The 14,465-nt window shown below is 47.5% G+C and overlaps 1 protein-coding gene across 1 annotated transcript in view; it reads right to left on the bottom strand.

Moving 5' to 3' along the window:
• The window catches only part of PCP4 (Purkinje cell protein 4), a 56,746-nt gene that overhangs the window by 16,356 nt on the left and 25,925 nt on the right, over nt 1-14,465 (bottom strand). Inside the window, exon 2 of the mRNA XM_029940631.1 lies at nt 12,425-12,476. Coding sequence (XP_029796491.1) covers nt 12,425-12,476 — 52 coding nt within the window. The remainder of the gene's footprint in view (nt 1-12,424; nt 12,477-14,465) is intronic.

The following is a 14,465-nucleotide window of genomic DNA, read 5'->3' as shown; positions in this document are numbered from 1 at the left end:
GAACGACAAGGAATCCCAGGTTAGGGCATCAACTACTCAGTTATTTTTTTTGGGGGGAGGGAGGTAAATTTCAAGGGAAATACAATTTTTTTAATTTTACTTGAGAGAGAGAGAAACAGTGAGGGAAGAGCAGAGAGAAGGAGAATCCCAAGTAAGCCCCATGCTCTCAGCACAGAGCCTGATGTGAGGCTTGATCTCATGAACCGTGAGATCATGACCTGAGCTGAAGTTAGTCACTTAACTGACCGACCCAGCCAGAGGCCCTGGAAATATGTTTTTAAATGTCTCATGAAATTAAATCTAGTGATATGCAAATAATTAGCCTTCTCAATTACAAGAAAATTACAATTATTTTAATCTCTATTAAAAATAATAATAATAAAGGTGCACCTGGGTGGCTCAGTTGGTTAAGTGTCCAACTTTGGCTCAGGTCATGATCTCATGGTTCATGGGTTGGAGCCTCACATTGAGCTCTGTGCTGATAGATTGGAGCCTGGAGCCTGCTTCAGATTCTGGGTCTCCCTCTCTCTCTCTCTCTGTCCCTCCCCACTCACACTCTATGTCTCTCTCTCTCTCTCTCTCTCTCTCTCTCTCTCAAAAATAAACATTAAAAGAATTTTATATAAAACAATAATAATAATAAATGTGCCTTCAAATTAATACTCTAAAAAGCACAGTTTACAGGTAATTACATTTTATTTTATTTTTAAGTAGACTCTAGCATGAGGCTTGAACTCATGACCCTGAGATCAAGACCTGAGCTGAGATCCAGCCAGACGTTTCACCACCTGAGCCCCCCAGGCGCCTCAAATAGTTACATTTCAATAGTCCCATGGTATTAGTTATCCTTTTTTCTCTTGAACCTTCAAAGTATGATTTATATTACGGGGCTTATATCCCCTTGTCTGTGGGAAATGGTCTTCCCAGACATGCCCAAAGGAATAATTCCGTTGGCCGTGTGGGGAGGGAGAGGGACGAAGATCTTGGTTCTGGTTTGCGCGTAATTGAAAGGAAGAGATGGTTGTTTTCATGTTTCTCAAGCAGCTGATCTCCCAAGTTTGAAGTTTAATTCAAGGTGCTGAAACTAAGGACTGCAAGGGGGACTGAAGGAGAGCAGCCTGCAGCCGGTCCATCTCCAGAGCAGCGGAGGTACACTTCAGCACCCCGCCGCAGTGTTCCGGGGAGCACTCCGTGCTGCCGCCCCCCGGGGGGATTCCTCAGCCCCAGGCTGGCAGCGGCTGTCCAGACCTCCTGGGAAGCCCCTCTCCCCCACTTCTCCTGTGGTTCAGGGCAGCTCTTCTGGAAGCCTTCAGTTTGTGGCTTCCAGTGCCAGATCCCTGGAGGGTGCCTGACCACGCCCCACCCCTGTTTCGTCTCTGGTAGCCCCAAATCCCAGGAGGCTGAAACTGCGGTCCCTCCCTCCTGCCCTGATTAACCTGACTTTGGGAGGGTGTGACAGTACCCAATCTGCACATGCGCGCGCGCGCACACACACACACACACACACACACACACACACACACCCCCTAGCCTGGCTGCATTCTTGTTAAGATCCCCTCCCCAATCTTCGGGGACCTCAAAGGGTCTGGGGCCTCTTAAACCAACTACCTGGAAAACACTACACTTTACAGGACAGCCTAACTGATCTTTCAAAATAGATCTGACAGTTTTGCTTCCTTTAAAAATACTAAGCAAACCAATGACACCATACAGTTGAAAGGATAATATTAACTGATGATCTTGCTTGCTTTTTTTCTTCTTTTTGCTTTTGCTGCACCCAATCCAGAATTAGTATGCAAACATCCTGCCTGTTTTGTCTGGGTAGTGCTGCGGTCACTTACATTTTTAATTGGGGAAGACTCAGAAGGGCAACAGAAGACCTGGCCCCAAGGCTCAGTGAGAAGAGGACATGGGCAGAGACGTGATACAATCTTTCAACCTTTGCTCCTTGGATCTGCTCTCCACCTCTCTCCTACTTTCCTGACCATCCTTCTGTGGCTGTGGTTGAGTTCTTCCAGGCCATGAGAAGACAGAAAGAGAGAGACCTGGGCATTGATTCCCTTGCCTCCTTCTCTGCCATGGTTGCCAGATAAATTACAGACTTCCCAGTTAAATTTGAACTTCAGATAAACAATGAAAAAATGTTTAGTATAAGTATACCCCAAATACTGCATGGGACATACTTATACTACATATATATTTTGTTTGTTTGTTCTTTTGCTTCTCTGACACTGAAATTTAACTGAGCATCTTGCATTTTTATTTTCTAAATCTGGCAACCCTACATGTCTGCAAAGTTGTTGCAACTCAGATATATCCACCAAGAGAAGAACACAGCCCCCATTGGGCTGCCTCTCTGGACAGCATCCTCTCTGGATTCTGGTGCCTCCTGTCAGGCTCCGCCACGGCTGGTCTGCGGTTCTACGTTATTCTGCGTGGGTTTCCCTGGACCCTACACACATCTTTGCAAACAGTCCCTTCGTAGAGGACGCTCCTCAAATCACTCAGGGCGGAGTGTGCCCTGCACTCCCTCCCAGGACCGTGGCCCCTGTATTTGTCACTAAGGACTCTGGCCCCATTCTCCCTGTGTCGTTGTTTCAAAATACTCCATCACCCGTTCTGATCACAACATGTCGCCCATAGCAGGTGCTGAGCAAACACTTTCTGAATGAATGAGCTAAAGAAGCTAGAGCTGATAGTTGCGCAACACTTTTTTCTGGTTTGTAAGAACCTCAAGCTCTGCATCCAGACGAGGTTACATTCCTACCAGCGAGAATGGAACACAATCCAGAACGTATTTGAAGAAGCGGTGGAAAGAAGCAACTGACAGGTTAGCAAAGACGAAAGGTTTAGGCACAGGACAGTTAACTGTGGTGCCCAAGTCTGACAGCGTAAACACAGGACGTGATTATTCTGCCCACCGGCTCTGTAGGGTGACGGGCTCAGGTGGGCACTCGCTGCCTGGAGTCGTCCACAGGGCTGCACACAGGCCCTGGGGCTGGAGTGCCCTGCAGAGTCTTCAGTGCACATCTGGCGGTGGGGAGGGGAGAGCCCGCGCCATCACCCACTGGATGGGCATCACCAAGCCCCTGCTCCACGTGTCCAGCTTGGACTTGCCCACGACACGGTTTCAGGGTATAGGACTCGTCAGCTGGCATCTCCCACCGCACGTGAGCCCAGGGAGGAACAGTGGAGGCTGCTGGTCTCTTAGGGTCTGGGTTCAAACTCCCGTGCATCCCGTCTGCTGCCTGCTGCTGATCCAACAGGCCACACCGGCCCCGATGTAAGAGAAGGGGACTTGGAATCCCCTCCCCATGAGGTAAGACTTGCAGCCATCCACTATCCTCTATAAAATACAATGCAAAACCAGAAATCACACATAATTACAGTCGGTGTACAAAGTGACCCAGGAATGGTCACCAAGTCCATTAAGAATAAAGGATAATAGGGGCGTCTGGGTGGCTCAGTCAATTAAGTGTCCAACTTCAGCTCAGGTCATGATCTCATGGTTCGTGGGTTCGAGCCCCAAGTCAGGCTCTGTGCTGACAGCTCAGAGCCTGGAGCCTGATTGGGATTCTATGTCTCCCTCTCTTTCTGCCCCTCCTCCAACTCATGCTCTCTCTTTCCCTCAAAAATAAATAAACATTTTTTTAAAAGCAAAGAAAATAGAGGTGCCTGGGTGATTCAGTCAGTCAAGCATCTGACTTCAGCTCAGGTCATGATCTCATGGTTCGTGGGTTCGAGCCCCGCATCAGGCTCTATGCTGACAGCTCAGAGCCTAGAGCCTGCTTTGGAATCTCTCTCTCTCTCTCTCTCTCTCTCTCTCTCTCTCTCTGCCACTCTCCTACTTGTTCTTTGTATCTTTCTCAAAAAAGTAAATAAAAATAAAACTTAAAAAATAAAATAAATAAATAGAAAATGCCAGAAAGAAAATGCATTCTAAAGTGAATGGTACATATTTTCTGATTTTAAAGAAAACAGTTTAGGGGTGCCTGGGTGGCTCAGTCAGTTAAGCAGCCAATGTTGGCTCAGGTCGTGATCTCATGGTTCGTGAGTTCAAGCCCTGCATCCGGTTCTGTGCTGACAGCTCAGAGCCTGGAGCCTGCTTTGGATTCTGTGTCTCCCTCTCTCTCTGACCCTCCCCCACTCATGCTTTGTCTCTCTTGGTCTCAAAAATAAATAACTATAAAAAAAATTTTTTAAAGAAAGAAAAGAGTTCGTATGCAGCACCGTCAGAGGCTGGCTGTGAGGCCAATGTGTGTAGGATCCCCACACTCAGCAGGTGATTTAATGCGCAGCTTGGTAATTTCCTAACAAGGGGTCCGTGCTTTCATTTGTCCCTAGACCCTGATGTTGGCGGGCCTCCCCTTCGCAGAGAGTGAAAAAGGAAAGGAGATGTCAATCCATGAACAACCAGGCATGAGTCCGCTAGGTCGGGTCTTCCAGAGCACGGGGCTGGGTGAAGGGAGCAGGAGACCATTTATTCTCCTGACGCCGCCAAAAGAGCCAGGGCAAAACGACCCGCTCTCTTCCACGGTGACTCTGCCAGTCTGCTCCACTAGGTTTTAGCAAAGGGGGAAAATAACACACATTATCACAATTTGAAGTAACTTTCGAAAAGAGGATTCAGAGCCAAATCTGTTCTCAGCTTGCCTAAGTTAATGAAAATTGGTTGCTTCCTGAAAAAGAAGGAGCTCACTAAGGAGGCATAAAAATGGTACTTGGAACAAAATAATGCTGTCTCTTGATTGAATGGTCCACATGAGGCCAAATCGTCACAATTAATCAGTATTGATCAGAAACACAGACTCATTACTGATGCAGAACACTGGGAGAAACCAATCAATAGCTTGAGTGGAATTTACGTAAGTTCACAACCGGCCCCAGGGGCTCTCCCCAAAGCTCTGCTCTAGAATCGGTGGAGAGAGCTTTTTGGGGAGACCCAGGGCGACTTCTGCCCTAGGGTCTGAAGCGAGATCCTCGGTGGCCATAAGGATGGGCAGGGAGACACACATAGACACCCCACGGCGCCCTCTTCCTGTGAATGGGAGGGTCGGTCCAGCCTGAGAGGGAATTCAGTTTCTGAAGACACCTGAGCCCACTATCTACCAAGAACACTCTCCTCAAGAAGGAACGTTAACATTGACTCGTGCTTCCGTAATCACAGATGAACTCGCAAATACGAAGCCTACACACTTAAACCATCTTATCCGAGCGCACAGGCGGACGTGCCGGTCGGTTCTCCCTTCTGAAGAGCTGCTTGCCGTGCAAATGAATTCTATAAGTAAAATTCTGAGTGTTTCACAGGCTTAAAAGAGCAAAATGTTTTCAAGCACTTGAGAAATATTATTTCCATACGAATAATTGATTAGCAGAATATGAAATATTTCTGGGTCCTGGTTAAGGCAAGATTCCAAAGAAAGGCAGGATCTCCATTTTCCCAGTGCAAGTGCCTCGTAGGCTTAAAAAGATCTTAAATGGCAATGCTTTTGGCATAATTTATACCTTCAGCTTTTCACTAAGGCATATGGGCCTTCTCCATATGATATGAAACAAAATTCTATCTTCGGTGGGTCTAAAGTTATCCAATGTTCAATCTCAAAAAGAAGGAAGGAAGGAAGGATGGAGGGAGGAAAAAAAGTGAAAATATGGGTAAGCCCATAAATTAGCATATTGCTTCATGTTTTAATTTTTAAAATTAATGTGGCTGTCCCTGTAATGAGTCCGACATCACACATATCTTCCAGAGGCTGGTTAACTAAGTTGATGTGGGAACAGTGCCGTTGAGACTATAGTTCCTGTCTTGGCCAACACGTAAGCTTGTCAGCCTCACTCCGTCCCATGGGTTCAGACCCCAGCCCCCCTCCCAGGCGCCAGTTTACAACCAAGACCCCAGGTCAAGAGGAATCTCAGGAGTGAGTGTCTGCGGAGACAACCTGGAGTGTCTACACTGCTGGCCAGATAACCAAATTTTTTTTTCTTCTGATTCGTGTGACCTTGGACAATTCACCCATGTCACAAGGAGCTTTGCCTGACGCAGCCTCCCTACCCACCTCCCCAGGCTGCCTCAGAATCAAACAGAAGGTCATGCACAAGAGCACTTTAAGCTACGCAAAGTGTACAGATATAGAGAATGACAACTCGGCACACACACAAATCGCCTCTCCTACTGACAATCCTTCAAGTGTGTTTACTCCAAGACAGTGCATAGAAGCGCCATATTTATCCAAGGTATTACCTGCACACTGACGTTATTCTAATGCTCAACCTGAGAGGCAAAAACAAAAGCAGAAAAAAAAAATCACTCATATAACTAAGATTAACAGTAATAAATTTCCTGTCAGCACTAATCCCTAAAATAACCCTCACAGAGAATTGACTCACTTGTTGAACAATATTACCCATTGACCAGGTTTGTGTGGAGACCCTGGTGGTTTAAAGGCCCGGCTTAATAAGCAATTCCGATTTCATTCTTTCTCCCTCTGGATCAATATCAGAAGCAACCTTGTGTGTCCATCCCTTCCTTCTGGAATATAGATCTTTGGACTGTTGGGCTCTGACAGCAGAAGGGCGTATCCCGCTGTAATATCTGAAAGCCGTGTTAGTGTTTCATCTCTGTTGTTTGGATTTTGTGTGTGTGTGTTTTGCTGGTTGCTTCGAGTCTGGAAAAAGAAGGAGAGAGAGGGCCAAGAGGCCCCAGATGGAGCCCAGAGTCGTTTGATTTTTCGCTGTGAAAGCTCCATGTCCGTGGCGTTCGTGGCCGCTTCTGCAATGTGTCAGCACTGGCGCACTCTGGGCTTCACGTGCCTCGTGGCGTCATTACGCCAGCCAGAGACAGATTTAGAGCTTTCTGGGCTGGCAATCGTGGCACACCTAGAGATTGATAACTGGGGAAGTGCTTTTCCCCCAGCCAGGTGCAGGCTGTAAGCATTTTAACCAGCATATTTCTGATACGTGTTGCTGCTCAACATACTATGTTTTTCTGCCTTTCAGGGAGGCTCAGCAGGGGTGGTAAGTTCCCACCTCAACTCCTATTGGATTTATACAGAGTTTGTGTATTAGATCTCCGTGTGGCCCCTGGATCCCAGACGCCTGCAGGCACCAGCCTGTATGCGCGCCACAAATCCACACTGAGGGGCCACGGCTTTCTCTCTGTCAGCCCCAAAGCCTGGTCCAGCGCGTCTGCCTCTGAGGCAGAACTAGGTCACCTCCCTGCTTTAGGTGGGTGCATGGCGTGATGCCTCTGTAGTCTTTCTAGAAACTGCATTCCTTCCTCTTGCCTTCCATCCAAACTTCCTGTGCTAGACAGGATCAGCCAGCAGCACCCCCGCCGGAACTGACCGTCTCCCTTGGGCAAGCTGGGGAGCACTTGGTCACCTCTGGTCCTGGACCGTCACACTCCACGTTCACGTTCGTCCTCGCGCACATAGTCACACACTTCTTCAAGCCAGAGGAGCTGACAGGCCAGGTGTGTCCCAGACCTGCCCAAGTCCATTTGTCATTTCTTATTTGACCCATCACACCCAGATTAATGGTCGTTTATAAGTCTATCTATGAACACAGGTCTCTCTCAACCTCTCTCTCGATCTATTTGATAGCAGATCCCTCTGGTTATATCCCTCTGTGTCTGTGTGTGTGTGTGCGCGCACGCTTTCTCAAATCCACAGGTGAGATAAACTTAAACCTCCCTGGTCTGGGTTTTATTCAAAACAAGGAGAAAAGAGCACTCAGTACAACCTTTGGTCTTATTCCTTTTTAGGAATCATAGAATCAAATCAAAGCAAACAATGCTATGTGGTCCTAGCATATCCCCACACTACTGGAAGCTTCTCAAGCCACAAGCCCTTTCCAAAAGAAGGGGCTCACCTACTCAAGCATGGTGCCTGAGATCTCACTCAAAGAAATTACAACTGCTGTGAGCCCCACAGGTAGTGCAAATAATACCTTCCCTCTGGACATTTACCCAGAGCCTGGATGCGAGGAGACTTTTCTTAAGTCAGGTGCATCCGTGCCCTCCACCTCCAAAGACAGTACTTTCTGGAAACAAATGTATCACGGCTCACTAAATCAAGAGAAATCCATTCCAGTTTTAGAAATTCAATTTAGCTTGAGTAAGCCTCCAGGCTCTGCACATAAGCTTCTGCCAGAGGTCTATTATTCATAAATCTTTCCTTCAGATTGGAGGCCTCCCAGAGGCCACGCTCCTTCCAGAATCTTTCTGCTTTCTATGTCAATAAAAACTTTAACTCTTGGAGTCTCCCCGATGACAAGTATCAAGACACAGATCAAGACACTGAGGAAAATTACTGACTTGCAAAAACACCTTTTGCTTGCGTCCAAACTGGTGATTGGAGATGAATACTCTAGAGTCAGATAGCTGTGTCTGTATTTATAACCGTGTTTGAGATTAACGCAGCCCAGGAAGTGCATCTGGCGCTGTGACCTACTGTATCATTCCAGGAAGGCACTGCATCAAGAGACAAATGAAGTTCTTGGCCCAAACTTATCAACCAATGAAGATACTTTGTTCATATAGGAATGAATATCTCTGAACTAATGTTTTATAATGTTTTTTAAATGTTTACTTATTTTTGAGAGACAGAGAGCACACACACCCATGCAGGTGGGGGTGGGGCAGAGAGCAGGAAGGACAGAGGATCTGAAGCAGCCACTGAGCTGACAGCAGAGAGTCTTATATGGGGCTCAAACTGCCTAACCGGGAGATCATGACCTGAGCTGAAGTTGGGCCCTTAACAACCCCAGGGTCCCTGAATTAACAAGATCATAATGAATTTGTTTTTTAATTAAAAAATATGACCTAGGGACGCCTAGGTGGCTCAGTCAGTTAAGTGTCCAACTTCAGCTCAGGTCATGATCTCCCAGTTCATGGGCTGGAGCCCCGCGTCAGGCTCTGTGCTGGCAGCTCAGAGCCTGGAGCCTGTTTCTGATTCTGTGTCTCCCTCTCTCTGTCCCACTCCTGCTCATGCTCTGTCACTCTTTCACTCTCTCAAAAGTAAATGTAACCCTAAAATTTCTGAAAACCCTGTCTCCCTACTGCAGACGTGATGGAAAACATGTGGATTTGCTGGGTTGTGTACCCAGAGGTTGGCGTCCCAGAGACGGAGGAAGATTTCGGGGGCATTCTGGATGTGGTGTGGATAAATGTCCTCTTTCCCAGCCACCGCAGCAACACCAGCAGTAAAAATAACCTTGGAATAACAAGAATCCAGAGTCCCTGTCCGTGGCCCTCTTGAGATAATACTTAATGTCACAAAATCCCAGCAGAGCCAACAGTTTGGATCTCTGTAGAGTTTTAACATATCTGACAGGTGTCTTCTGTGATTCGCGATCCGACCAAGTCTGCTTAGCTTTAAGGGGTAAAAATGAAGGCCTAGAGCAAATGTATATATTTACAACGAGAACACTTGACTTGGAGACAACAACAAACTTCGGGAACGATCCTTTCATGATTAAGTGACTACTACCGAGCTCCCACAACATTCTGATGTTCCGTGCTCCACACGCTATTTCCATGGGTCCCTGTTCCTTCTGACAGAGTAAAATAACTTGAATTTCAATGGACTGTAATATTAGGTTAAAACAAATTCCAAGATGATATTCTCATATTACAAATTTAAGAACAAGGAATAAAGCACGTTCGTTTTTAGGAAATCGTCTTTTAGACCACTTCCAGAAGTCTTTACCCCAATTACTGCTGGGTTGCTCCTGACTTTTGTCTTTGTTCATTTTTAGGGGCAAAGCACTAATAATATTATAATAAAGTCTGTGCATGTATCATGCATGAGCAGTTTTGTCTGAAACTAAGGTGTGATGTGTTAATAATTTGAATTTGTACAGCACTGTGTTGTATGATTATTGAGGAGTGTCTAATTCTAAACATCCCACTTCTTACTTAGAAGTGAATGTGCTCTAATATCTAGAATTCTACAAAGGAAAGCTTTATCCACAGCATCTCAAATTTTTCTTTCCATTAATTTTCATACCTCCCAAAAAGGCCCATTTAGCTTTCACTAGAAGGGATCAGGTTTTGCCTGAAAGAAGTTTCATGCCTCAGAAAGGTACCTCAGATAGGGTGCCTGGGGGTTCAGTGAACTGAGCATTAGACTCTTGATTTCAGCTCAGGTCATGATCCTGGGGTGGTGGGATCGAGCCCCACATTGGGCTCCATGTTGAGTGTGGAATCTGCTTAAGACTCTCTCTCTTTCCCTGGGGCACGTGGGCGGCTCAGTCAGTTGAGCGTCAGACTCTTGGTTTCGGCTCAGGTCATGATCTTGTGGTTCATAAGTTGCAGACCTGCACTGGGCTCTGTGCTGGTAGCATGGAGCCTGCTTCGGATTCTCTCTCTCCCTCTCTCTAGCTCTGCCCCTCCCCTGCTCACTACCTCTCTCTCTCAAAATAAATAAATAAAAACTAAAAAAAAAATCTCTCTTCCTTTCTCTCTGCACCCCCCCAAAATATAATTAAGTAATTAATTTTAAAAGAACAATGGGAGAAAGTTGTGTCTTCCGTAACCGCTGATAATTCTCTTCCTCGAAAAGCACTGAGCAGGTGCGCATGCTTAGGAGCACCTATGGGTCTGACACCAGGGTGGATCCGAGGAGCACAGTGAGCAGGTGTGACCTGGCCCCGTCGGCCCGGACTCTGCCTGCCCCTCAGACTCCGGGGCGCTCTCTGTGTGGACCAGGCGCCCTGGGGGCGCTGCCCTCCTCTTAGGATCGGCTCACATCAGAATCATATTTGTTATAACACTAATACAATAACGCTTTATTACCCCGAGTTCCCTCGCAAGGGCGCAGTGGAGTTTTCCTTAGGCCACGTGACCTGTGACGTTACCGGATGGCCCGCCGAGGCAGCTGGCTTCCATTAAGCCAGACATTAAAGAGATTTGCAAAAATGTAAAACATTGCTATTCTTTCACGAAATCGGGGTTTTTTTTTTCTGTTTTGGAAAATGCAATTACTTTCTATTTTAAAATATGACTTACATGAACATGTCATGGATTTATCGCTTTGTTTTTGCTGACTTAGTACATAAGGCTTTTAAAAAAAATCTTCCCTTTTTTAATTTCTAGTATGGGAACCATCGACGGACAAAACCAACAAAAACGAGGGCTCTCCGTGGTCTTCCAGAATTGTAAGGAATGCTAAGTTGTGAGAGCAAACGTCTGAGAACTGCCAGCCCGGGGGCGGATCTCCAAGAAGGTCTTTTGACTTCAAAGCCCCGGGACCCTGCGGCAGTGGGGTCCGCCCTGGAAGGGACGGCTGGGGGCCCACCACCCAGGGAGATGGGGTCCCTGTACAGGGCCCGCTGCCGGCCCCCCGCCCAGGTCGGCGCAGCTCCCTGGGTGCCCCTCCTGCAGCCAGCACCCCACCCCCGCTCACACGGAGAAGAAGGTGGCCCCAGCTCTGATCAGGGCGCGCTTGGCCGCCAACCCCTCTCCCCATCCACATAATGACCTTGCACCCTGAGGTCGGCCCACTGACCCTGCCCAAACGGGCTGCCCAGAGGAGCATTAGAGCCCGGAGTCTTGCTCAGGCCCCCACGCAGACTCCGGCACAGGACCCTGGAGGCCCGCTCGGAGTTCTTGCAGCTGGTACCAAGAGGCATTACCCACGCCTGGAGGAGTGGGCACAGGCACAGACGCTGTCCAGCAGGGAGCAGGACCTGTGTTCCAAAAATTTGAGTTTGTCTCACAATCAACACAAAGTAACACCTATAATCGAACCTCACCAGGTGCGCGCCACAGTCCTCGTTAATACGCGTCCTCCCCTTCCCTCACTAAAATCGGGGGGGGGGGGGGGGGCCAGGCTCACATCCAGCGCGTCCCCTCTATGCCTCGCACCCCATGCGTAAATACGACCATCGCTCCTGCCGTCACAGGCCAGCCGGGGACTGCAGCCCAGCACCAGCACGCGCTCCGGCTTCCGCCGCACCTGCCGACACTCCCGGGTCCCGCGGATCTCCCTGGGGCCGGTGTGCGCTCTGGGTCCTAGGCCCTGGAGGGGGCGGGGAACAAAGCAGACTGCAGAGCTGTGCGCTTCACAGCTTTCAAAGCGCTTGTGTCACGTGATCTCATTTTATCATCACAACAACTCCGCCGATTCTCACCAACTCTAATGAAGAAAGCACAGAACTATATTTGCATTGTAATTATCACGTTGCCCAAAACGGGAGTTCTCCTCTGGGAAGGAAACCGTTCTTATCACTGCATTGAGCCAGCTTGGTGTTCTTTGCATAACCAGACCACGGCGCACGCTGTGAGTTGCTCAGATCCACTCTAACCGGAAGCACAAACATGTATGTATAGTAAGCTGGTTTGGATAGAAGGCTTACGCACGCGAGCCACGCACACAAGGCTGCAGAGGCAGTAAAACTAAGTATCCGGACTACCATGGTGTCTTACCATTTTCGCCAGACGTCTTGTCTTTTCCATTGGTTGCCCCAACACCTTGTCGCTAACGATAGAAAAAAGAGAGAGAGAAAGAAACTGTTATCAGATATATTCAGGATTATTTTTATCTCCTCTGGTGTTGAAAATATCTGTTGCATTATATCACATTCTGTGTTACTTTAGCTCAGATGGTTAAAACATGGTGCTCATGAGATCAGGAAAGGGTCAACCCCAGGATGGAACGATTTGAGTTGCACAGACTACCCCCCTCATCCAAAGAACACCAGATGGGAAGCTATTGTTGACGAAGAAACCTCATCTGGACTATGAGGAGGACGGTCAAGACCTTGTGCCAACTGTCAAGAAGATGAGAATTGTCGCTTTTGCCAATGATGGCTATTGTCATTCCAATCACAATGTCCAAGGTCTTAATGTTTTAAAAAAAATGGTAATTAACTAAAATATTATGTTTAGTCAGTTTCTCCTACTGTTTGAGTCACCTTTCTACCATTGTTTAAGCCTACCCTGGGCATTTTCATTTTACCAGGTTGGCCAAAAGCACAAATTTTATGGTCAGCCTTGGGTCACTGGGCAAGATTCTCCCACGAGAGATCTGGGGGCTGTGGGAAATGCACCACACCCGTTGATATACAAGCCTGTTTCCTCAAAGCTTACCAACTACCGTCTTCAACATCATGATGCTCAGAGTCGTTCTACTTCATGGAGAGAGAAGTATTGTGACAATCCGATTTTCTGGTCATTATCAGAAAATGTGCTTCAAGTGGAAAAAGATGGAAGAGATGATAAAGTCTCTAACTCCCAGGTGAAGAAAGCGAAGTGAGGAAGGGAGCTGATCTGTCCAAGTTCAGAAGTTCGTTGGTAGTACATCAAGACTACAGGCAGAACTACCAGAACCAGAGGCTAGCGTCTTGCATGGATTGTCGCTGTTACTAACTATTCAGATAAGATCCTAGAAAGAGAGGCAGAGCACTGAACAAGGAGAAAACCACTGTAGGTGACTCTCAATGAGGGATAATTATATCCTCAAAATTTATATTTTGCAGGGTCTAGGACCCGGGCCTAAAAACAGCATCATAAAAATAATTATCAGCTCCCATTAGTGTTCAGTGTCACAATAAGGAATTCCCAGATCCTTAGTCAACCCTTGATTAACAGTAGAGGGATCATCTGGAAAAATCTTGCTTCCGGGTTCTACTTAGTGTCAGTAAATTGGGTGAATGATAAAGACTCACATTAACCAAGCGAACCATCCCTACATACTCCCGTTGCCTTGTGCAGATGCTTACTTCGGAGACCATGGCAAAGCCAAGTGTCCCGGTGGCCCCCCCCAGCCCACCACACACCCCATCCCAGTCAGCGTGAAGTGCAAATGCCCATCCAACTCAGGGGTGCTCTGTCCTGTTCTGGGAAAGTAAAAACCACTTCTCTGAGGCAGGAGGCGGAAGGAAAGGCCACAAGTTGGAGAGAGTATATCAACACAGGCCCCTTCTTCACATCTAATTTAGAACATCTTGAACTTGCAGAATGCTGGGTCTGCGTGTGTTCTTACGGAGAAAGGCTGCCCTTGTTTTGGTTTTTAATTTTTTAATGTTTATTTATTTCAGAGAGAGAGAAAGTGCAAGTTGGGGAGGTGCAGAGAGAGAGAGAGAGGGAGACACAGGATCCCAAGCAGGCTTCAGGCTCTGAGCTGTCAGCACAGCTGACGGGGGACTCGAACCCACGAATGTCAGGTCATGACCTGAGCCGAAGTCGAACACTACCGACTGAGCCCGCGCGGCGCCCCAAGGCTGCAGTTGTTAACCAGACATCACCTGTTCTTCGCCAGATGTCCTGAGCAGTCAACCAAAAATGTACATCATCCCCATTTAAATATATTACATATTTCTTAAGTAGAGTATATTTACAAGTAAAACACCCTTGCTTTTCGCCTGTGCTTGTTCTGAGGTCCCCTTGTCAACCACGAGGCTGTGAGGTGGCCGTACTGGAGGGAATAGGGCCACCAACGTGGAGGACCTGGCTGGCTCTGCGGCAG

Source organism: Suricata suricatta, chromosome 5 (assembly GCF_006229205.1).
Source record: "Suricata suricatta isolate VVHF042 chromosome 5, meerkat_22Aug2017_6uvM2_HiC, whole genome shotgun sequence".
Classification (NCBI taxonomy): Eukaryota; Metazoa; Chordata; class Mammalia; order Carnivora; family Herpestidae; genus Suricata; species Suricata suricatta.
Note: the sequence above shows the minus strand (reverse complement) of the source record. Positions and strands in the feature narration are given on the sequence as shown.